Source organism: Oncorhynchus keta, chromosome 26 (genome assembly GCF_023373465.1).
Source record: "Oncorhynchus keta strain PuntledgeMale-10-30-2019 chromosome 26, Oket_V2, whole genome shotgun sequence".
NCBI classification, from domain to species: Eukaryota; Metazoa; Chordata; class Actinopteri; order Salmoniformes; family Salmonidae; genus Oncorhynchus; species Oncorhynchus keta.
In genome coordinates this window covers 33,601,388-33,625,822 of record NC_068446.1, presented here as the reverse complement: position 1 = coordinate 33,625,822, position 24,435 = coordinate 33,601,388, and the positions used below count along the sequence as shown (strand labels likewise).

The 24,435-nt window shown below is 43.1% G+C and overlaps 1 protein-coding gene and 1 non-coding gene across 4 annotated transcripts; both read right to left on the bottom strand.

Annotated features, from left to right (window-relative positions):
* Window positions 1-472: 472 nt before the first annotated feature.
* Window positions 473-24,417, bottom strand: nfybb (nuclear transcription factor Y, beta b). Of its 3 annotated transcripts, none has more exons than XM_052480573.1 (7): window positions 24,287-24,417; window positions 22,576-22,669; window positions 14,156-14,289; window positions 7,197-7,394; window positions 6,902-6,980; window positions 2,422-2,501; window positions 473-2,100 (listed from the first exon to the last, which is right to left on the bottom strand). In XM_052480573.1, the coding sequence occupies exons 2-7, from the start codon at window positions 22,667-22,669 to the stop codon at window positions 2,092-2,094; spliced, it is 594 nt and encodes a 197-aa protein (XP_052336533.1). In that variant the 5' UTR covers window positions 24,287-24,417; the 3' UTR covers window positions 473-2,091. The 3 variants fall into 3 exon arrangements, with proteins under 3 accessions (XP_052336533.1, XP_035593610.1, XP_035593611.1); XM_035737717.2 differs by having other exon boundaries at window positions 473-1,880; XM_035737718.2 differs by lacking the exon at window positions 24,287-24,417 and adding an exon at window positions 23,952-24,255 and having other exon boundaries at window positions 473-1,880.
* Window positions 2,257-2,369, bottom strand: LOC118359404 (small nucleolar RNA SNORD67). Its single transcript, XR_004820658.1, has one exon. It is a non-coding gene; the product is annotated as a small nucleolar RNA SNORD67 (small nucleolar RNA).
* Window positions 24,418-24,435: the final 18 nt, after the last annotated feature.

Sequence of the window (24,435 nt, the reverse complement as noted above, 5' to 3'; positions counted from 1 at the left end):
TAACAGGAGCCAGGTGCGAGGTAACGGTATCGAGCATGAGCGCATGGATGTTCTTCACAGCAACAGTTACATCTATCAACAGAAGCGCCAAGAGGCAGGGATCCGCCTGCAATAGGCTGAGCAAGTTTAAACCACACCCAGTCTCTACTCTGACAGGCCGGTTCGGAAGCCGGAACTACTACTGTCATCAGGGTATATTATAATATCTTTGTCAGGAACAAGTCAGTTCTGTTTTGCCCTGCGAGGTGGGACAGAGAGCCCATATATACGAAAATTGCATTTACCACTTATTGCTTAGCTTATAAAAAAATACATAGTATACAATCGGTGACTCATTGTCATATTTATCCTGATACCAGATTCGAATTGACGCAACTCTAACACAAGTCATGACAATAGGGCAGTGTCTTAAGTGGTGCTGTATTATTACAAGGGTGGAGAGATTAGAGAAAAAACTAAATGGAGACTGGCATCACGCTTACATTTTTATTAAAAGGACCAACAGAATAACTTTACAGAAATTATAAAATAGTTAAATAATTGCATGCCACTTACAATTGTTTACAACAGAGTTTAGAGTACAGATGTCAACATTCAACTACTTTTGTTTTTATTGCTTTACAAGGTCGTCAAAGAGGTCACCAATTCCCTAGACAGACATTTCAGCTTATGTTCATCCCCCCCATAAAACAAAGACTGTAGTGATAGACAACATGGAGGGGGGAAAAGGGTAACACTTTATTTGGATAGTCTCTAGAGCATCTACAGATGGACTATCGGTAACATTTCAAATATCTACTAACCCTAATCTTAACCCTTACCTTTGCAAGCGGTTACTTAACCATGTGTGTTGTTTCCCTCTTGTAGTGTAGTGATGGGCACGGTTATTCCAATAACTGAACGGGCGTCAGAATTTGAGAGTATTCATTTTTGATAAAGAAAATAGGCGCAACAAAAGTTAAAGGTTTGGTCTAAAATGAACATTGTTACAGAGCCTACAAGGATTTTAATAAACAAGTTTTATGACAGTTAATAGTGCGCCCCATAAAAAAGACACACTGGTAGCCAACGTGAAGCTTGTTGGTCAATCAAAGCGGCGCTACAGTCAGAGGCTCTATGTAGCAAGAGAAGTGGGAGATTTATAATCAATGCAAAATGGAATTAACATCACGGAATTAAGTTGGCTAAATGAAGAGTCCGCTACAACGAGCAACCATCAGGTAGGCTGTGGAATCTGAAAGGAGTTGTCGAGAATTAGCTTTGCTACTTTAGCTAGCTTTTTTACATTGATTTTATGGATTCAAGACAGGCACTACCAGATGGTATGATAGACAAGCATGTTGCTGCCATAGGTTATCTTACCTGCGTCAGTCTGTTTGGCTACTCTCGCTCTCCCGCCGTGCCACACAGACTGCCACAAACACACACCAGCCCCTGCCGCCCCAACAGGCTCTCGAGTCGCACGAGTAAGTCTCCATTGAAGTTTTAAAATATATTTTTCTTTAAGCACATTTAGACTATCCAGATATTATTCGAAAACTGAAATAATTTCAATGCCTTCCCTGATGTAGAGCATATGCAGATGGTCAATACAGACTATCCGAATAAAGTGACTCTGAAAATCTTCAATTAACAAAAAAAGCCAAATAACTTGTCTCCTATTCAGTTCTTTATCGTGACCAGAACATAAAACTGATTCTGATTCCACCTATGCAAGTTCTGCATACACTCCCCTCTCTTTCCGTCTTCCCACCACTATCTTTTGACCTGAGTGTACAGTAATGCTGTAATCTCTTCCCCATTTCAAACGTGTTTCCGATTGCAAACGGGGAATTCCGGAAACCTACTCAAGAGAACTGGATCTGCTGCACTCCGGGAATCTGGAAGAGGGAAAGGAGGATACCTAGTCATCTGCACAGCTGAATGCTTTCAACCAAAATGTTTATTCTGCATTTAACCCAACCCCTTTGAATCAGAGGTCAGGGGGGTTGCCTTAACATCAACGTCATCGGTGCAGTTATTGTTGGGGGTTAACTGCCTTTCCGGCTCAGGGTTTCAACCTTTCGGTTACTGGCCCAACGCTCTTAACCGCTAGGCTACCTGCCGCCCAGAGAGAGAGCAGAACTAACATGTAGATATCTTTTGTTTCTCACTTCTTTATTGTCAGCTGCAAGCCATGTTTAGACATTTATGATACGATTTATTGATTAATCATGGTTTAACAAGTCCCGGGGTGCACAGTTGTGTACTTGTGGTGGTGAGTCAGATGGCCCCTGTGCACATGGTTGTGTCCCCAGAGAGGTGCGGGACGGGACGCCTGTGCCACTGCAACCAGCGCCCGCCTGATGGTGCAACTCATCACTCTCACGTGTTTGGTCTTAATGAGTACATGACGCGTGGAGAGTAGACTCAGGAGCTTACCTGTTGGTACGAGGTGGTGTAAACCATGACATTCTGTTGTTGTCCATCAGCAGTTATTATTCCAGCAGGCAACTGGTTCGCTGCAAAAGGAAACAGATTTATACTTCAGATTATGCCGTTACCAATTCCATGAAGTAACGTTCTGTCAATCACTGTAACCCACTGTTAGACATTAATCAAATACATTTTAAACAGTGTAAAGTACTGCATAAATTCTGATATGATAACATGAATAAGTATATTTCAAGCTAGAATCCAACAGGAGTGTACTGTTGGATTCTAGCTTGAAATATACTTATTCATGTTATCATATCAGAATTTATGCAGTGCTTTACATGTATAAGAAACATACAGTACCAATCAAAAGTTGACACCTACTCATTCAAGGGTTTTTCTTTATTTTGACTATTTTCTACATTGTAGAATAGTGAAGACATCAAAACTATGAAATAACACATTCAATCATGTAGTAACCAAAAATGTTAAATCAAAACGTATTTTATATTTGAGATTCTTCAAAGTAGCCACCCTTTGCCTTGACAGCTTCGCAGACTCTTGCCATTCAACCAGCTTCATGAGGTGGTCACCTGGAATGCATTCCAATTAACAGGGGTGCCTTGTTAAAAGTTAATTTGTGGAATTTCTTTCCTTCTTAATGCGTTTGAGCCAATCAGTTGTGTTGTGACATGGTAGGGGTTGTATACAGAAGATAGCCCTATTTGGTAAAAGACCACATCCATATTATGGCAAGAACAGCTCAAATAAGCAAAGAGAAACGACAGTCCTTTACAATAATTCATGAAGGTCAGTCAATCTGGAAAATCTCAAGAACCATTAAGTGCTATGATGAAACTGGCTCACATGAGGACTGCCACAGGAAAGGAAGACCCAGAGTTACCTGCTGCAGAGGACACGTTCATTAGAGTTACCAGCCTCAGATTGCAGCCCAAATAAATGCTTCACAGAGTTCAAGTAACAGATACATCTCAACATCAACTGTTCAGAGGAGACTGCGTGAATCAGGCCTTCATGGTCAAATTGCTGCAAAGACACTACTATTAAAGGACACCAATAATAAGAAGAGACTTGCTTGGGCCAAGAAACACAAGCAATGGACATTAGACCGGTGGATATCTGTCCTTTGGTTTGATGAGTCCAAATTTCGATTTTTGGTTCCAATCAACGTGTCTTTGTGAGACGCAGAGTAGGTGAACGGATGATCTATGCATGTGTGGTTCCCACCATGAAACATGGAGGAGGAAGTGTGATGGTGCTTTGCTGGTGTCAGTGATTTATTTAGAATTCAAGGCACACTTATCCAGCATGGCTACCACAGCATTATGCAGCGAAACGCCATCCCATCTGGTTTGCGCTTTGTGGGATTATCATTCGATTTCATCAGGACAGTGACCCAACACCACCAGGCTGTGTACAGGCTTTTTGAGGAGAGTGATGAGTGCTGTATCAGATGACCTGGCCTCCACAATCACCCAACCTAAACCCAATTGAGATGGTTTGGGATGAGTTGGAACACAGAGTAAAGGAAAACAAGCCAACAAGTGTTCAGCACGTGTGAACTCCTTCAAGACTGTCATCAAGTCAAAGGGTGGCTACTCTGAAGAACGTAAAAAATATATTTTGATTTATTTAACACTTTTTGGTTACTACATGATTCCATATGTGTTATTTCATAGTTTATGTCTTTACTATTATTTTACAATATAGAAGTAAAAATAAAGAAAAAATATTGAATGAGTAGGTGTATCCAAACATTTTTACTGGTACTGTCAAAGAAGGGTAAAGAGGAACTTGGTGTGTGGAAAGTTACTGAGTGAGAAAAAGGAAAGTGCAGAAAGTTCATATTCAGTTCAAATACACAGTAGTCAGGAAGTATTCATACCCCTCGACTTTTTCCTCATTTGTTACGTTACAAACTTCTTTTTTTAATGTCCTTAATCTACACATAATGACAAAGCAAAAACAGGCTTTTAGAACAGGCTTTCCAAATAAAAAAAATAATTAAATAATATGTATAGAAATATCACATTTCCATAAGTATTTAGACCCTTTACTCAGTACTTTGTTGAAGCACCTTTGGCAGCGATTACAGCCTTGAGTCTTCTTGGGTCTGACAATACAAGCTTGGCACACCTGTATTTGTGGAGTTTCTCCCATTCTTCTCTGCAGATCCTCTCAAGCTCTGTCAGGTTGGATGGGGAGCATCGCTGTCCCAAAGCCACTCCTGTATTGTCTTGGCTGTGTGCTTGTTGTCCTGTTGGAAGGTGAACAGTTGCTCCAGTTTGATGTAATGAGAGCTCTGGAGCAGGTTTTCATCAAGGATCTCTGTACTTGGCTCCGTTCAACAACACTTCTCTGGTCTGAAAAGTCCTTTAGGTGCCTTTTGGCAAACTCCAAGAGGACTGTCATGTGCCTTTTACTGAGGAGTGGCTTCCGTCTGGCCATTCTACCAAAAAAGCCTGATTGGTGGAGTGCTGCAGAGATGGTTGTCCTTCGAGTCTACAGTTGTGGCCAAAAGTACCACGAAATTGGGGAGAAAAAGGGGTATATATAAAAAATTTAATTAAAAAAGTTTGCTGCTTCGGTGTCTTTAGATATTTTTGTCAGATTTTACTATGGAATACTGAAGTATAATTACAAGCATTTCATAAGTGTCAAAGGCTTTTATTGACAATTACATGAAGTTAATGCAAAGAGTCAATATTTGCATTGTTGACCCTTCTTTTTCAAGACCTCTGCAATCTGCCCTGGCATGCTGTCAATCAACTTCTGGGCCACATTGATGGCAGCCCATTCTTGCATAATCAATGCTTGGAGTTTGTCAGAATTTGTGGGTTTTTGTTTGTCCAACTGCCTCTTGAGGATTGACCACAAGTTCTCAATGGGATTAAGGTCTGGGGAGTTTCCTGGCTATGGACCCAAAATATCAATGTTTTGTTCCCCGAGCCACTTAGTTATCACTGTTGCCTTATTGCAAGGTGCTCCATCATGCTGGAAAAGGCATTGTTCGTCACCAAACTGTTCCTGGATGGTTGGGAGAAGTTGCTCTCGGAGGATGTGTTGGTACCATTCTTTATTCATGGCTTTGTTCTTAGGCAAAATTGTGAGTGAGCCCACTCCCTTGGCTGAGAAGCAACCCCACACATGAATGGTCTCAGGATGCTTTACTGTTGGCATGACACAGGACTGATGGTAGCGCTCACCTTGTCTTCTCCGGACAAGCTTTTTTCCGGATGCCCCAAACAATCGGAAAGGGGATTCAGAGAAAATGACCAGTCCTCAGCAGTCCATTCCCTGTACCTTTTGCAGAATATCAGTCTGTCCCTGATGTTTTTTTCTGGAGAGAAGCAGCTTTTTTGCTGCCCTTCTAGACACCAGGCCATCCTCCAAAAGTCTTTGCCTCACTGTGAGCGCAGATGCACTCACACCTGCCTGCTGCCATTCCTGAGCAAGCTCTGTACTGGTGGTGCCCCGTTCCCGCAGATGAATCAACTTTAGGAGACGGTCCTGGCGCTTGTTGGAATTTCTTGGGTGCTTATGACAGTCACACAAGACAAGTTTGTATCAGTAAAAAATACTAGCATATAACAATGGATAATTCTTTAAGTAAAAAACAGCATAGTATGTCTAATTAAACAGCACAGTATGTAATTAATTTCCTCCATATATAGCAAGTATTTCAAGCTAGAATCCAACAAAAGTAATAAAATGTGGAAAAGGGGAAGGGGTCTGAATACTTTTCAAATGCACTGTATTATTGTTGAATATGAATGTCCCTGAGGGAGGCAAAGTGCAACAGTCTAGTTTCAGTTCTTGATTAGGCAGGCCAGTTGCTGCGGAACCAGGACTATGGGTTCTAGGGACTAGAGATGAGGAACTCAACTCGATTGAAGGTCAACAGATGAAGAGAGAAGATACTGCTGGAAAGGGGCCCACATTGAAGAACATCTGATTACAGTTCTATCGCACACATACATACTCACTTCCACGAGGGTCCTAGAGTTAGGCAGGGCCATAACACCAGTAAGAGGAACCTAGTGGTTCTAACCAAAGAAGGACATGTTCTCTTAGACATGCAAGGTCCTTCCGCCTAGTCGGAAGGTATAAAGATGTGTTTGTGTGACTTGTATGTTGTCTTTGCAGCTGTATGACCCAGTGGTTGTATAAACTTGGTTTAAGCTTTTTTTATTCGTCCATTAGTTTTTTTTTGTACTGTTTGTTGAAAACTTAACAATCCTCAGGGTAAGAAATTGCCTGGGGCCCAGGGATGGAGAACTGCAGTAAATAAGGCCATCTTGGCAACTAGACCATAAACTAGCTGATGATCCTGTAACATGAATAACAAAAGAGTACATGTATGCATTCAGCACCTCTCATCTAGGCCTAATCCTAGAGCTGTTAACAGTGTTGGGGGATAACAGCAAATGTTAATGAATTCTATTGGGATTGAGACCCCATTTACCGAAGCTGTCGTCTGTGAGTTCTTCTCTGAGTCCCTCTGTTACAGATATGCCGCCGATTCCCTTCTCCCCTTTCATTGCCTACAGAGAGAGAGAGGGAGAGAGACACACATTGAGAACTTGTTAGGGTTGGTTATGAATTGAGCTGTATTTACACCTAGAAAAGACACAGAGATAAAAAGACCTTTGTGTTTGAGCCAAGGCCCAAGCATAGTGCATAGCATAAGAACTCATACACACCAGTCTGGAGAGAATGGCATAAGCTATTGCACTTGGCGCAAACACACTTCCTCTCACCTCTCGGAACTTCTGTAGGTAGAGTTTGAGTGGCTCCACGTACATGTCGAAGCCCAGGGTGGACATGGCAAACAGGATGTCCTCTCCGTTGATGGTCTTCCTTTTCTCTTGGTGACAGCGCTCACTGGCCTCCGACGTGATGAAGCTGATGAACTCGCTCACACACTCCTGAACACACTCCTTGGCATCTTTCGCTATCTGGACAGGATTAATGGGGGAAGGGGGATTTAGGTCAACATGCAGCCAAAGGTTGATGTGGATACTACATTCAGGGCCGGTTTCCTGGACACAGATTAGGCCCAGTCCTGAACTAAAAAGCATGGTCATTGGAGAATCTCCGGAAAGTGTGTCTTGGGAAATCTAACTCAGTGTTCACATATAAATCAATATTAGGCTTTACAATAATTTACAAAAATACTTATTTAAAAAAAATACCTGTTTAAAATGTCAAAACATTTGATATAAACAACAAGCAAGCGTCTTTAAAAAGAACTTGCAGTGTCTTGTGTTGGGGTTTCTGTATCTGTGTCTGTTGATTGATTTGGTAATTAAAACAGATGGCCCGGTCAACCCGTCCTGTGCAATTTATCAGGCATTGAAGATGAACTAAAGTTGGCAGCAAACGTTTGAGATGTTTACCACCTGTAACTAGGGAGTACCAAGAGTTTCAAGGACATGTAGCCTACTGTATGAAGTAGAATCCACAGTAACTGGAAGGGTGAGTATTATCAGTGTGACTGGTTGATGGCCAAGAAATGGACACAGCAATAAACCCTTTGTGTTTGGGCTAAGGCAGAGGAGAAATACATCCACACTGGCAAATATTCAGCCTTGAAAGATGATACAAATGCAGTGCGTCCTTGGTGACCTGAAAGGCGCTTCTGTGCTTATCAAATGGAGCATTTTCATACAGGATTTACCCCACAGTGTTTTACCCAAAAGGCTCAGACTTTTCCGTTTCCATCTACGCGGGCCGGATCCCGTGTCTCACTGAGCCATGGCTCCGGCTGACCTGCTTTAACTTGGCTCTAAAGGCAGGCCGCTGGTACTAGGGCTGGGTGGTATACTGTATTTTATGATATACCGGTATTGATGCAGGGTCTGGTTTGAGTTTTTACTTTACCTTCTATACCGGAATTTAAATGTTTGGTTTGTTAAATGTGATTCGCCATGTGTAATGTCCATTTTTATAGTTTACTTCGCTACTTGAGACACCTCTCTCCTCGCCACTCTCCATACAGACCTAGCCACGCCCCTTGTCACTCAAGGAGCGCATTTGATGTTCCTCAACCACGAGACACTTGCGTTCAGGCTACATGGTCAATGCAGCAAATGCAACAATGTTGATGACAATAGTGCTGTTTTCACTTTGCTTCTTAATATAAATCCACTAGCGTTCTATACTGACACTATTAGTTTGTGTTTCTTTACATCAGCAAACAGCTAGTTTGTCTTTTCTTAGCAAGTTGCCCTTGAATCTTGTGAGACGCCAATTGTTAGCCGCTAATGCTAATATCTAGCTAGCTAATAAATGTACTGAGTAAGAGCAAACATAGATAGCTAATACAGCCTGATAATACCAGTGATGGTGTAGACCTAAATCAGCACGTTGTTTGTGCAACAGTATCTTCTAAATCAAAGAGGAATATGCAAAGCAAGAAAATGTTAGCTAAATGAAGTAGCCAAGAGAAAACAAATCTATTGGGCCAAAGCTTATAGGGTCCCCTAGGAAACACTTATCACAATAACTCTCCCTGGCATTTTAATTTGTGTTAACAATGTATTCAAAGTACCCACTATTATATTCTAACTATAGAATTATAACAGTCATCTATTTCCACGATTCCAACAGTTTTGCTCGAATTCGCAAGTCAAATCACAATTGCAACATTTGGTTAAAAATAAGTCAAATATTATTTGCCCATATCGTGCAGCCCTACGTGGCAGTGTGGAAATTCTCAATTGAGCAGTGGCGTAAAGTACTTAAGTAAAAATGTTAAGTCGTTTTTTGGTGTATCTGTACTTTACTATTTTTATTTTGGACAACTTTTACTTCACTAAATTCCTAAAGAAAACACTGTACTTTTTACTCCATACATTTTCCTTGACACCTAAAAGTACATTTGAATGCTTATTAGCAGAACAGGAAAATTGTCCAATTCACTCACTTGTCAAGAGAACATCCCTGGCCATCTACTGCCTCTAATCTCTGATCACTAAACACAAATGCACAAATTATGTCTAAGTGTTGGAGTGTGCCCCTGGCTATCTGTAAATAAAAAATAAATAAAAATAAATGGTGCCATCTGGTTTGCTTAACATAAGGAATTTAAAATTATTTATACTTTTACTTTTGATACTTAAGTACATTTTATCAATTACATTTACTTTTGATACTTAAGTATTTTTTTCAACCAAATACTTTTACTCAAGTAGTACTTTACTGGGTGACTTTCACTTTTGTAATTTTCTATTAATGCATCTTTACTTTTACTCAAGTATGACAATTGGGTACTTTTTCCACCACTGCAATTGAGTGCAGGAAATGCAGAAATTATAAAAGTGCTAAAATTGGTTTTGGTTGAAGTTGAATTGAACAGTATAAAACAATCATAATGGAGACAGACTCAGAGAAATAACTTAGAATGTATGTATGCTTTGCCACCCTAGGATCACTCACTACTCAAAGCAAACTTTGAACTTTTATTATTCAAAATCCAAAAACACCGTCCAATATATATATTTTTTAACCTCTTAGAACTCTTGCTCTATACTGCCCCTGTTGGAGAAAGTGCGTGCCCATAGTAAACTGAAAATATTTTTCCCAAAAATTGCTAATATATGCATATAAAAAATATTATCGAATAGAAAACACTCTAAAGCTCCTAAAACCGTTTAAATTTTGTCTCTATGTAAAGCAGAACCCTCAGGGCATGCATTCTCCCAAATGCTCTCTTGTCATGGAAAAAGTTGGCCCAACTTTGACGTCATCTCACACGCACTTCCCAAACAGCTACCGCTCTGGGAACAGTCTGTACGTGTTCAGCGCGAAGCCTGCTTTCAATGGGGCTTCTCATTGTGAGAATCGCGCGCTCACGGGAGTTTGAGCGAGCCGAAACCTCTCGGCCAAGCGAAAAAAAAGGTGACTGTTACGCGCGCTCTGGCCGGGTGATGTATTTTCTTCAGGATCGATTAAACGACGTGTGTGTTTCTGTTCGTCCTCAAGATTTCTGTGCACCTTTATAACATGTTAAAGCTTAATTATGAACATAGTTTGACAAGTTTACTCGACATATAATATGTAAGTTCGACGTTTTGGTGCGCATCCACTTGAATTTTGCCTACATTTCGACCGAAATGTGGCTATTTTGAGAACCGAAAGACGCAGACTTAAACTAAACGCTGGTTTGGTAAGTATAATCCCTTCCAGGTCTTTTGATGGAAGAACAGCAAAGGTAAGGGAATATTGTAAGTCGCTCTGGATAAGAGCGTCTGCTAAATGACTTAAATGTAAATGTATTTATGTGGTAAATTTGGGTTTCTGTCGACTCCAAGATAGAGGAGCGATAATGCTAATTTTGGAGCGCCGACTCCTAGTATAGCCTAGTGAACGCAACCTGTAACGTTAAAAATAAATGTAACACAGCGATTGCATTTAGAAGAAGTGTATCTTCCTATACATATGTAAAACATGCGTATTTAGTCAAAGTTTATGATGTGTATTCCTTGTTAGCTGACGTTATCTGCCGGAGCTATCGGCATTTCTCCTGCCATTTTAGTAGCATTTTTTGAACGATGCATCATTGTAAACAGAGATTTATGGATATATATTGCAGATTATTGAAAAAAAAATGAATGTACTGTGTAACATGTTATATTACTGTCATCTGATGAAGATTTCAAAAGGTTAGTGAAATGATTTCTTTTAATCCTGCGTTTGTTGATTGCATATTTTTTCCTACTTGGCTATGCAAATGAGCTATGTCTGTGGTGGTGGTTTGACATAAATATGTGCTATGTTTTCGCAGTAAAACATTTTAGAAATCTGACTTGCTGGGTAGATAAACAACTTGTTAATCTTTCATTTGAGCTATTTTACTTGTTAATGTGTGGAGGTTAAATATTTTTAGGAATATTTTTTCGCATTGTGCGTTATGCTAATGAGCTTGAGCCATAGTCACGAACCCGGATCCGGTATTGGTAGACTATGAGGTTAAACACCATGATATAATATTTTGGCCATATTGCCCAGCGTTAACTGGTACTTTCACCTATCATTTCCATAACAATGGCTAACTGTGAACTAACACCTTCTCACAAAGCAACCGTTTTGATTATGCAGAGGTTGTTGATTCCGCTCTGTCGTGGAAATATTTGCTCAATAAAATTTCTCAGATACCGGAACTTATGAATACAAATAGACTTTATTACAAAGTAACAAGCCGAGCTGGTTCATGGGTCAACCAACTTTCCAGCCTCGGCACACACTTTCTATAGTTTTCATCCTTACGTCACACACATAGTAACTCCTCTTTATGTTAATCACTCATCCCCTCTGGCATTTAGCCACCATTATCTTTTTGCCTTGCACTCACTTCAGCTTGGTTTCCATTTTCTTATTGGCACAGACATTAGGGCATAGATTATATTGGTGGCATACCCATAGCAATAGTACAAAAATAAACAGACATGCACAATCCCAAGAAACGTGCATGTCTAATGGTGCTGAAGTAATACAAACCTTTGATCCTAATGCATGTCTAATGAATCTCACTGGACTACATAATGGTTTCTTATAGCCTAATGACCCACACACACATATAATGGTTAAGCTTGCATTGATTCTGCTTAAAGTAAGATGTATAATGTACACACTTGTACTAGAAAATTCCCAATAATCTTCACAAGTCCTCACTTTCAGCCCTATATGGAAACACAATTTCACTAGTATAACATAAGGGTGGTATTATAACAGTCAAAAAGCAGCAACGGTGTACTCAGTCTAAGTGTTTCCTCTACCATTGCATAGGTCGGATGAGTCCCTCTCACTTCAAAATACATGGCCTCAAATTGGTTATGATAGTAATTAAACATGTTAAATGTTAGCCGCCAAAATACATGACCAATCATGTTTATCGGTCTACAGGTTAATATGTGCATCATTTTGTGGAATTAAATTGGCACGTGTATTTTCGTTAGTCATCATGCATTTCATTTATCACACGCACACAGCATACAGAGCCTAGTTTGAGGAGTAGAATAGTCTACCACCTGTCAGACAGCGTGAGAGTAGCTCCTCAAAAAGCCTGTTGGCTACTGGAGTGAAACCTTTTGTAATCCCAGTCATTGCGCAACAAATAACAATTCTAAATGCAATCGGGTGTTAAAAACACGATTAAAAGGAGCTATTTTATTTCTCAATCTCAACTTGTAATTAAAGCGCTCCTTCCATTCGGATGCATAGGCTATAGCCTGCCTACCGTTGACCTTCACCGCGTCACCCACCACTTCGCAATGGGAGAAGTTTAAGGCAGTATAATTGTTTGAAACCTGAATTTACTTCACTTCAAATAAGGAAGCATGTCATACCTTGCTTCAAAGTAGCTTTGTGAAAAATCCATCCATAGAAAACAGAGGGAATTATTTTATAAAGACTTCCTCATGCCATTAACCAGAATTTATCTCCTGTTCTATTGACTTTCTTTTGTTGTCCAGAAGCTAAAAGGCACAATCCTAGACATATTAGCAACCCATCATAGCAGTTGCTAGTAGATTCCCCCTCTTTCTACACGGAACTAAAATATAAATGCAACATGTAAAGTGTTGGTCCCATGTTTCATGATCTGAAATAAAAGATCCCAAAAAGGTTCCATGAGCACAAAAAGCTTATTTCTCAAATGTTGTGCAGTTTTTTTTTTACATCCCTTTTAGTGAGCAGTGAAGCTGATTAAACAGGATGGTCATTACACAGGTGCACCTTGTGCTGGGGATAATAAAAGAACACTAAAATGGGCAGCTGTCACAACACAATGCCACAGATGTCTCAAGTTGAGGGAGCGTGCAATTGGCATGCTGATTGCAGGGATGTCTGTGGCGGAAAATTAGTCATGCTATCCCGTGTTTTATTACTTAGAGAATATTCTCATTATATGCTAGTGTTTTTTTCTAACCTGATACAAACTTGTCTGTGTGACTTAGGCATAAGACTGGGCGTATAGCTAAGATCCGTTTGGAATCGCCCGCAGCAGGTGACAGATCCTGTGTTTTTACTATCTGCAGGAAGTCAGCTGTAAGGGAAACTTGCGGAAAGAAGCACATTTTAGTGTGATCTGTGGCAAATGCAGTTACAGTTGAGCCCTCGTGCCATCTTAATCTGCAGACAAACCAATCGCTTTTTACACACTATGTTCTGCCCGTTTCCACACATCTGCTAAACTGCCACGAAGACAAATAGGTTGTGCTTCCTATAAAAGCCGAGAGCAAACTCTGTTCATTGGGCTTTTAACTCTGCACTATTGAGTGATTGTTGATTGCTTCATTTTTGCTAATCTTATAATAAAGTTAGTTTGTTTGAGGAATCTAAGTCTCCCTCTTAAATAATTTTTTGACAATAGGCATCCTATTGTTTTTTTATGTTTCCATTAAGCTCTTAATGAAAAATGTCCGGTCCTTGTAGTATCAGAGAGGAAGAAACAATGCGAAAGGTTTTACTCTTGCCCAAATCTGTCCAAAATAAGAGCAATGCGTTTCTATGGGAATATTTTGGGCCTAATCTTCATTAGGGGTGTTGGCAGCCCTAGATGAGTCTGTGGTCTATGTATCTGGCTTTGTTGCTGTTTCAATCTTGAATTGTGTAGATTTATGGACTCACAGAATCCAAATAAATACCAGTTAAAAGTTTTAAAACATATTAAATAAATAAAAAGCAACAAACAAGCAAAGCAAGTCTTGCTCCATACCTTTCCTGTCTGTGGAACAGCGTTCTTCATGATGCGAGCCACGTTAGCGATGGGGAGGTAGATGTCCTGCTCGCGGAAGTTTTCCTTGCTGCCGTTGCCTTCCTCATGGTCATGCAGGCTCTCATCACAGTCATCTGTGTCAGGGAGAGGGGCATGTTACATCTACACATTTTGCCTATAAAAATCTTCTCTACCTCTATTCACCAAGCAAGTTTAGTCTGATTGAGATCAAGTCTACGTGTGACTTGGTCAATGTTAAACATTGTCATTTAGAATTACTACAGTAAGTAATGTCCGTATCTTTATATAGAGGTGCTCTGATGGTGTCCTGTATCATTGCGATACCATGTTATTCTGAAAAAGGGGTTGGGGACTGTGCACGTCAGAGAATAGGTAGCTGGGTTTCTCGACTCAACGCCATGTACATCTCGGTGGAGTTGGGTGGAGACGACTGTGGGAGGAGTGTACCTCCGACTACAGTCAGTGGTTGTATTTGATTAACATTGTATTAAAAAGTAAGGGATTCCAGCAAACAGGCCGTGATTGGGAGTCCCATAAGGCGGCGCACAATTGGCCCAGCGTCGTCCAGATTTGGCCGGTGTAGGCCATCATTGTAAATAAGAATTTGTTCTTAAAACTGACTTGCATAGTTAAATAAAGGTTAAATAAAAAATAACAGGCATGCAGAGGACAGAAAAAAGGCACACAGTGGACAAACGAAGGAACACGGCAGTGGAGGCTGCTGAGGAAGGACAGCTCATAATGGCATGGAAAGGAGTGAATGGAATGGCATCAAACCAATGTTTGATTCCGCTCCAGCCATTACCACGAGCCCGTCCTCCCCAATTATGGTGCCACCAACCTCCTGTGGTACACAGTAAGGGTTTAAGAATTTCAATTTTTAGAAGTATAGCCTGACAGCGACTCCATGTAGTCGGAGATACAGTCCACACACTCGTCTCCACTAAATTCCATTAATGTAGTTGAGAGACGCAGCTAGAGAAGAGGGTGCTTCTGTTCTATATCGCGGAGCTCCGCCCAACAAGGGGAGCTCTGCTCCTAGTGGTTTACCCTGCTGACTAGGCAGCGAACAGCCTGAGAGAAAATTATGCACACACCTGCAGCCAATAGGAGTACAGGTGTCCCTACATAAGGGGATGCTTCCCCACAATCAGCCTCCCATAATCTTCAGCAACAGGACTGGACTGAAGAAGCCTAGAAGAGAAGAGAGAAGTCTCAGGACGAACCCGCTGTCGATATCCTGGTCTCGACGTCATCCTTTATGAGCATACCTTATCCACCCCCCAAAAGCTCTTTTAAGAGCTCAGTGTCGCTGCTCCACTATGGCAGCTACAGACCCACACAACTTATGTTTTGTGTGCTTGGGTTCACAGCACGCTAGGGGCGGCCTCACAGATTCCCCGGAATGCCCTTGCTGTGCCCTCCTTTCTTTAAAAGTGAAGAAGCAGCAGTGGGCGTTTATCAGGGTAGATCTCCCTCTGGAGGACGCCATGTCTGTGCTAGCCTCAGGTTCTGAAAAAAGGCACCCTACTGACCGAGGCTGAAATGATTAATAAAGAAAGTGTTCCATCTGACTTTGTCACAAGAGAACCTCTTTCCCATAACAAACTTGAGACCGCTCAGGTTCCGTCTCTCTCTCACATCACTCTGTGTGTAGCACAGCACACCATGAGTGCGTAGCTGAGGACGTTGTGAGTGGAAATTACATGAGGGAAGCAAAACTGACGCTCTTGATGAGCCGCCATGCTATACCTCAAGGAAACCCCATACTACACACTCTCAGGAGTAATGTGAATAAGGGTTTGAGGAACATCTTGCGTACACAGCCCCATGTTGGGCCGATGACGCAATCGCTGTTGGGGGACAGCGCACTAACTCAGGCAGATGCCTCAGTGTAGCTCAGACCCGTGATGCATTCACGGAGGACAGGAACCACAAGGTGTATAACGTGTATAACCAAAGTGTTGGCGCCCCCGTTTCTCACAGAACGCGCTAATATTTCCTCCCCTTTTCGAGAGGGGCCCACCTTGGGCTGTCCCACCTAGTAGTAGTCCATCCTACTGTCTGTACCAAAGCTTTGCGCTCTCCCGCTCTTAGAGCATTACTTGGGAGTGGCAGCGAAGCTGCACCCTCTCCCCCTGGCTAAGCCGGACGCTGGAGAAGGGTTACGCCATCCAATTCTACAGAACTCCACCCCCATTTACGGGCGTGGTGGAGACCGTGATGAAGACGTCAGAGAAAGTAGTCGCTCTTGTGAAAGACATGACCGAACATTTGGCGAAGGAGGCAGTCACAGTAGTTCCCCAAGAGCAAAGGAACAGCGGGCTATAGTCGCTCTACTTCCTAGTGCCAAAGAAGACGGGAGGAATGAGGCCAATATTGAATTTACGTACTCTCAAAGAGAGCGTAGCCAAACGGCCCTTTAGAATGCTTACGACAAAACGTCTGCTGGAATGTATCCACAACAAGGCCTTTTGTATAAGCGTAGACCTAAAGGAAGCATACTTTCATATGCTGGTGCATCCGCGTCACAGGAAGTTTCTGCATTTCGCCTTCCAAGGGGTGGCGTACGAGTATGCGAGGATGCCATTCAGGTACGCCCTGACACCTCTCATCTTTTCCAAATGCATGGAGGCGGCATTGGAACAGTTGCGTCATTCAAGGATAAGGCTACTAGTCTACCTAGATGACCTACCGGTTCTTGCCCCGTCAGCAGAGCTGGCGATCACACACGACACAGACAGTGATTAATCTCACAAGTCTGGGGTTCGCTGTGAATTGGGAGAAGAGCGCGCCTGGGCCCAGTCATCAGATTGTCTACCTGAGCTAGACAGTGACCATGAAGGCTCGAATTTCGGATCCTCGATGGGCTGCCTTATTGCTAGCCCTACAAAGGTTTGATCCGAACCGCACGGTGACGGCGCATTCCGTCATAACACTTGGGTCTCATGTCGTCTGCCCACTCGGTGGTTCCGCTGGGACTTCTGCACATGCGCAGAACACAGCGATGTTTTGCCCAACTACGACTGGACCCAGTGAGGCACCAACATCAGTTGTTGGTGGTTCCCTTCTCGCTCAGAGCGGACCTGAACTATTGGAGATCTGTGTGTCCCGACGCAAGTGGCCCCAATGGGCAGAGTGTCTTCCTACATTCCAGTGTTTACAGAGGCTTGTCTGACTGGATGGGGAGGGACATGTCAAACTCGGGCGGTCGGAGGTGTGTGTCCTCCCTCGGGACACCACATCAACCTCCTGGAGTTGGAGACAGTTCTACTGATTCTGACCCACTTTATGTTTACCCTATGGAGTCATGACGTGTTGGACTGCTCGGACAACCGAACCACAGTAACCTACATAAATCGCCAAGGACGAGTGAAGTCTCCTGCACTCCACTGGCTGACGGAGGAATTGAGGCTGTGGGCTCACGAGCACCTTCACTCGTTGACAGCAGCACACATTCCAGGCTATCAGAACATTGGAGCAGACCTCATGTCTCGAGGGGTTCCTAGAGATGACGAGTGAGCTGCACCCCGACATTGTTCTCCAAATATGGGAACGGTTTGGGAGAGCCGAGGTAGATCTGTTCGCGTCACGTGTGAACCAGCAGTGTTCCCTATGGTTATCCCTACGAGCCCAGGACAAACTGCAACTAGATAGACGCCTTTGCGCACCAACCGTGGTCAGGTGTTCTCCTGTATGCATTTCCACCACTGTCCTGCATTCTCCCACTGCTAGCCTGTGTGAGAACAGGAGGGCTGTCAATCATGTTGATAGCCCCTGATCATCCAGGGGCTTCGTGGTAAGCAGAGATGACTCAAATGTTGATTTCGCCATCATGGCCAATTCCACCGAGAGGATGTGATGTCTCAGGCGGAAGGCATGATAGAGAAATTGCCTCTAATCGGCCAACCACCGAGGGTCTGGCCTGAGAGGGACAGGTTAGAGCGCTGTGGGTCATCTGATTCAGTAATCAGAACCAAACAGGGCCCGCGTGCCAGTTCCACATCCAGGATGCATGCCAGCAGATGGTGTGCCAGAGAATGGGGACCCTGTATGCTGTCAGGTCGAGAGCATGTTCTCTTTCCTACAGTTAATGTTTGACAAGCAGCGCTCACCCACTGCCATTAAGGTGTTTGCAGCAGCGCTTTTAGCTTGTCATGAGGGGTTTGGCAGAGACACCATCTTCTGCCACCCTCTAGTGAAACGGTTTCCATTGGGAACGCCGCGATTTAGGTCAACACCTGGTACTTGAGGCACTCTGTGAGACGCCGTTCGAGCTATTGAATCAAATCCCCCTCAAGATGTTATCCCTAAAGACAGTGATGTCACTTGCTTTGACTACAGCCAAGCGCGTCAGTGATTTGTGTGCTCTTTCGACGAGACACGACTGCCTTGCCATCAACAGCGATTTGAGCAGAGCGGTGTTACGTCCCAACCCAGCATTTATGCCGAAGGTTATTAAGAGCTCATAAAGGTCACAGACTGCTGAGCTGTCGGCCTTCTCCCCCCTCCCCATGCAGAGCAGAGAGGAGAGGCTTCATTGACTGTGCCCGGTACGGGCCTTGGCGTGCCACGTGCAGCACACAGTGATGATTAGGTCATCGCCTCAGCTGTTTATGTCACTGTGCTAGTAAACCACTTTCAAAACAGCGGCTGTCACATTGGCTTCGCAAAAGCATTGAGACGGCTTATGAGGCGCAGGGCGACCACTGCCTCAGGGCGTAAGAGTAGCGGCGTCTACGGCCCTTTTCAGAGGAACCTGGGTACAGGATAATTGTGCAGTGGTCGTCACCGTCTCCTTTTATCCAATTCTACCTGTTAGACGACATCTCTAACTCTCTAGCTTGTTCTGTACTCAGCGTGGCTAAAGGGAGAACTTGAGTTAAGAAAAGATGCAGAACGACTGGGCATGGTTCCCATTAGGTCCACTCTTTTTGTCAAGGAGAGAGACATGTGCGACATGACCTTTGTCTGACACTGTCAGTACAGCTGGGAATATCTAGACTGCCCAACAGTGTATCGCTGTGTTGGGGCGGAGTGATGAGGCAAATAACACTGTAACTAGTATTACTTCACTATTAAACCGGTCAATGAATTTGATAAGAATATTGAGGTATCATCCACCTGCTGAGGAAGAATAGTTGGCCCAAATTCAGTAGTTATCTGCCCACGAATCATTGGCTTAACTCAGTGGTCACCAAACTACGGCCCGCGGGCCGGATACGGCCCGTCAGCACATTTGGCCCGGCCCTCTGAACAATACCAGAGACGCTATCGAATTTTTTTCCTATTTGGCCTCCAGAAAAAAAATCCTAGGCCCGGCCCTGTCAAAGAGAGAACGGAATAATGGCGAAAAGGTTAGGTTAGAGAAAAATTGATTCAGAATGCAGGGTATTTAACCTGCAGTGGACAAACAATATTTTTTGTTCAATGCAAAGAAAAGGCTGTTTGTCTCATCTGTCAAGAGACAGTGGCGGTATTCAAAGAATACAATCTTCGCCGACACTATGAATCCCGTCACAAAGACAAGTACGATAGCTTGCAAGGCCAAATACGAGCAGACAAACTCTCAAAGCTAAAAAGTGGACTACTATCTCAGCAGAATACATTTGTACGCCAAGCTCAGCTGAACCAGGCATCCGTTCGGGCCAGCTTTCGGGTTGCTAAACTGATAGCAAGAAGCGGTAAGCCTTTCACTGACGGAGAGTTTGTTAAGAAATGTATGGATGCTGTCGCGGAGGAGGTGTGTCCCGAGAAGAAAGATGCATTTAATGCCGTAAGTCTGTCGGCGAGTACAATCACCAGACGCGTTGAAGAAATCGGGAGTAATGTATATGCCCAGCTGCAGCAGAAGACGAAAGAATTTGACTTGTTTTCATTAGCACTGGATGAGAGCACGGACGTGCAAGACACAGCGCAACTGCTCATTTTTATTCGTGGAGTTAGCGCAAACTTTGAGATATGCGAGGAGCTGGCAGCCCTCCAAAGTCTCAAAGGGACTACAACGGGAGAGGATATTTTTGACAAAGTGTGCCAAACCATGGAGAAGTTGGACCTGGACTGGTCAAAGCTAGCTAGCATCACGACTGACGGGGCTCCTAGCATGGTGGGCGAAACTCGCGGTCTAATAGGACGCATGAACCGCCCCGCTACGAGTCCACTGCCTAATTCACCAGCAAGCACTGTGCTGCAAAGTGTTGACGTGGGATTCTGTAATGAAGGTTGTGGTGTCGTGCATAAACTTCATCAGAGCAAAGGGACTTAAACACAGGCAGTTCCAAGAATTCCTGTCTGAACTGGAGTCTACGCACGGAGATGTGCTGTACTACACAGAGGTCCGATGGTCCAGAGTTTTTTTTACGAGCTGCTACCCGAAATTAACGCATTTCTTCATTTAAAAGACAGAACGGTCCCAGAGCTGATAGACCCAGAATGGAAATGGCACCTCGCATTTTTAACAGACGTGACAGAAATACTTAACAGCCTTAACAAGGCGAGGGGAAACTCATTTGCGACATGTATTCACACATAAAAGCATTTGAGGTGAAATTAGCGCTGCTTTTGGAACAAGTGAAAAAGCGCAACTTCGTCCATCTTCCTGCTACCCAAAACCTGTCGACAGAGAACCCAGCGGTCCCGTTCCCAGCTGAAAAGTGCGTGGAAGCACTGGAAATGCTGAAGGCGGAGTTCGGTGTGCGATTCAGTGAACTACATGTTCATGCAAAAGAAATCCGTCTTTTTCAGAACCCCTTTGTTGCCGACATTGATGAAGCCCAGCCTTCATATCAGTTTGAGTTGGCTGAGTTACAGAACTGTGATGTTCTGAAAGACGCATTCAAGCCCAACAGTCTCATTGACTTCTATGCCGCCCTCCCAAACGACACATATCCAAACATCAAAAAACACGCAATGAAAATGTCCACAGTTTTTGGCAGCACGTATATCTGCGAGAAAACCTTTTCTCGCATGAAACTGCTGAAAACCCAGATGAGATCAAGATTGACAGATGAACATTTGCATCAGTGCTTGAGACTGGCTGTAACTAGAATGGAACCTGATATTCAACTTCTCACCAGCCAGATGCAGGCCCACAGTTCACACTGATGAACATACATAGGTAAGCTCACTTTTCTGACTTGAATGAGTCATTCTGAGCATAAACAAATATAATCATAATAAAAATCTACTGGGATAAAATCCATCTTTACAACCATACTGGTAGTGAAATGTATTGTGCTGTGTAGGTGCTGTATCACTTAGTTCAGTTTCTCAACCTGCTTCTTTTGTGGTTTTCACAGGGAAGTTGATGAGAGAGAGCTGCAAACAGCGGTGTCTACAAGCCTACTGGAACCTACAAAAGGATTATAAGGAAGGAACACAAGAACTTTAAGAGACTGCTCATATGTGTCAGAGAGATTCTGCTCTGACAACTGAGCTGAACTTTTATCTGTTAAGATTGTGCATGGCACGACAGAAAGTTAATGTTCCATGGCTTTTTTCTATGAAGAACCCAGAGAGAGTTATTTAGTTATTATTTATTTCCTGTTTTTTCTGTGAAGAACTCAGAGAGGGTTATTTAGTTATTATTTATTTCATTAATAGTGTTATTATTTGTTTCCTGACTTTTTTTCTGTAAAGAACCTGGAAAGGGTTATTTGGTTATGTGTGGCTTTCTGGAAAACAATACATTTTTTAAGCTCCCCTACGATCGTCACACTTTTTTTGTTACAAACTGACACCGGCCCCCCATCAGAGAAGGGAAAAGTTGTGGCCCTCACAGGAAAAAGTTTGGGGACCCCTGGCTTAACTGGTTATGACAGAGTTATGAGTTCATCTATCTGCTTGCCCCTAGTCATTGGCTGTGCCTCTCAACTGAGTAGGGCAGATTAGAACAGAGGACGCAATACATTGTGGCAGTCTGTTTTCACAGTGTGTTACAGTACTGTGGGATTTGGTCGCAGCCACTGTTGGGCCCAACCTTTTCATTAAGTGTTAGGCTCGGCAAGGAGTACATTTTGGAGCATTGCGCTCCGCCTTAAACCACTAGGAGCAGAGCTCCACGATACAGAACGATAGTTACCGGAGTTGTTATTCCAGTTCTATGAGTGGAGCGAAGCCCCATAGGACTTTAGGACCTGCCGACCCCCAGTCTCGCTGAATATCTTTTTCCTGGAGGTTGATTGTGGGGAAGCATCCCCTTATATTGGGACAGCTGTACTCCTATTGGCTGCAGGTGTGAGCATAATTCTCTCTCAGGCTATTCACTGCCTAGGCAGCGGAGTAAACCACTAGGAGCAGAGCGCCTCTATGGGGCTCCGCTCCACTCATAGAACTGGAATTACAACTCCGGTAACTATTGATTATGGTGCTTGGTCTGTGAAGGGAGTTCCACCACTTACCATCCTGTGACTGAAGGACGTAGTGGCTTCCTGCCATGTACTCCCCTGGCATGCCCAACTGAGAGGCATCTGTGGTTGAACCGTCTCCCTCCATCTATAAACACAGACAGAATTTATAACCCTGTTCTTTTGAGATCATGATTTAAGAAATACAGAAGGATTGACTCTATGCTATACTATTTTGGTTTTAGCTACATTAACTAAACACCGCCTGGATGAACTATCCAAATAGTCAATCAAAAACTGAACGCACAGGTTGTATCTAACTAACATTAGCCATGTGCACCACACTGTAGGCTGGACAGTTGAAATTTTTAACAATGCTCTTTTCTGATAAAAAACTAGTTCATTGCATCCGCCGTGGAGCCCAGTTTCATAATATTACCATATGTTCCAGCTGCCTACCGTAGTTTTGAAGTAATCACAAAAAAACTGGCCTTATTTTAGGGCATTTTTCACCCTGCCAGCTCCTATTAGTTCTATTGAGCATCATGGCACCAACTCGTCTTCAGATCTTCTATTCCCAGCTTATTGTTTTACCATTGCCTGCTTTGCTATTGTTGGCTATGGAGACCTGCCCACGTTGTTCATAGTTAAAATGTAAACAAAAAATGACTCATGAAACTCTGAGGTTGTTCCATTGTTTACTATAGGGAAATATGGGCATGTTTGTCTATCTCCCCAAATATCTGGCAATGTGTATTTTTTTCATTGGATAACATTTGAATCATGAGAATCCCCTTTCTAATTCAAATCAAATCTAATTTTATTTGTCACATACACATGGTTAGCAGCACTAATTATGTAGTGCTGGACTGTGTATTTCGTTGTCATCAAACGCTAGTGTTATATAAATAATTATATATCAAGCATTACTAGCTGGCCAATGTTCTGGTTAAACCAGTTATCCTCAGATAACTCTGGCCCCAGTGTCCTCAGCCAAGTTTAGAGCCTACGTGCAACAACATGATTATCCTTGCACAACACAGCTCAAGGGAAGGACACATGGCTGCCATTACGTTCCCCTTTGTTCCCGCGTTGATTGACAACTAGCCAGCGGGCAAACAAAACAAAGCCAACGCTAGCTAGCCAACTGGCTAGTTAGTACTACTAGTTAGCGTAACTGGCTAATGTTGTATCCAGATAAGCGGGGGAGAATAGTTATTTTTACCTAAGACATGGCTACAGTAGCTAGCTATAGACGAAAACCCGGACACAACTTTAGCTAGTTACAATAGCTACCTAGCTAACGTCAGCTATGCTAACAACCTACTGTAGTTCGCGATAGCAATGTGCGGTACCTAATGTTAGTTATTAACCTAAGCTAGCTAACCAACTCGCATACAAAGCAAAAAGACAATCGATGAGTAACTCACGATTTCGCAAATTCGTCATGTTTACAGACTATTCAAGACATCCCGTCGACTTCAACAGTCGGATTTGAGCAACCCCATGGCAAACATAGCCTGTTACATTTGTTAGATGCATTTGAGTCTTTGTGGAGGGCCTGCTGTGTGACGGAGTACCCGTACGGGGAGACCATTTACTAGCGAGTCCGAGATAAGAATTCCTCAACTCGCAGTGTTAATTTCTACTTTCCCGCTGCTAATTCCCTCTCACGCTACCATCAAAGAAAGAGTCAAACGCGGAGATTTCGATTCGAGGTAACGAGAAATCGGATAGCAATCATTGGCCAGAGCCAGGCACAAACCTCCGATACTGCCCTGGTTGGTTAGCTTCTCAAAACGGCCGTGTGGTTGGACAGAAAATGGCTGCGAAGGAACCAGTCCCAGCTCGAAGCTCTGAGTCCCAAAAGCACTATCTTACTTTGCCGCTAGAGGAGCAATGTTATCAAATCAT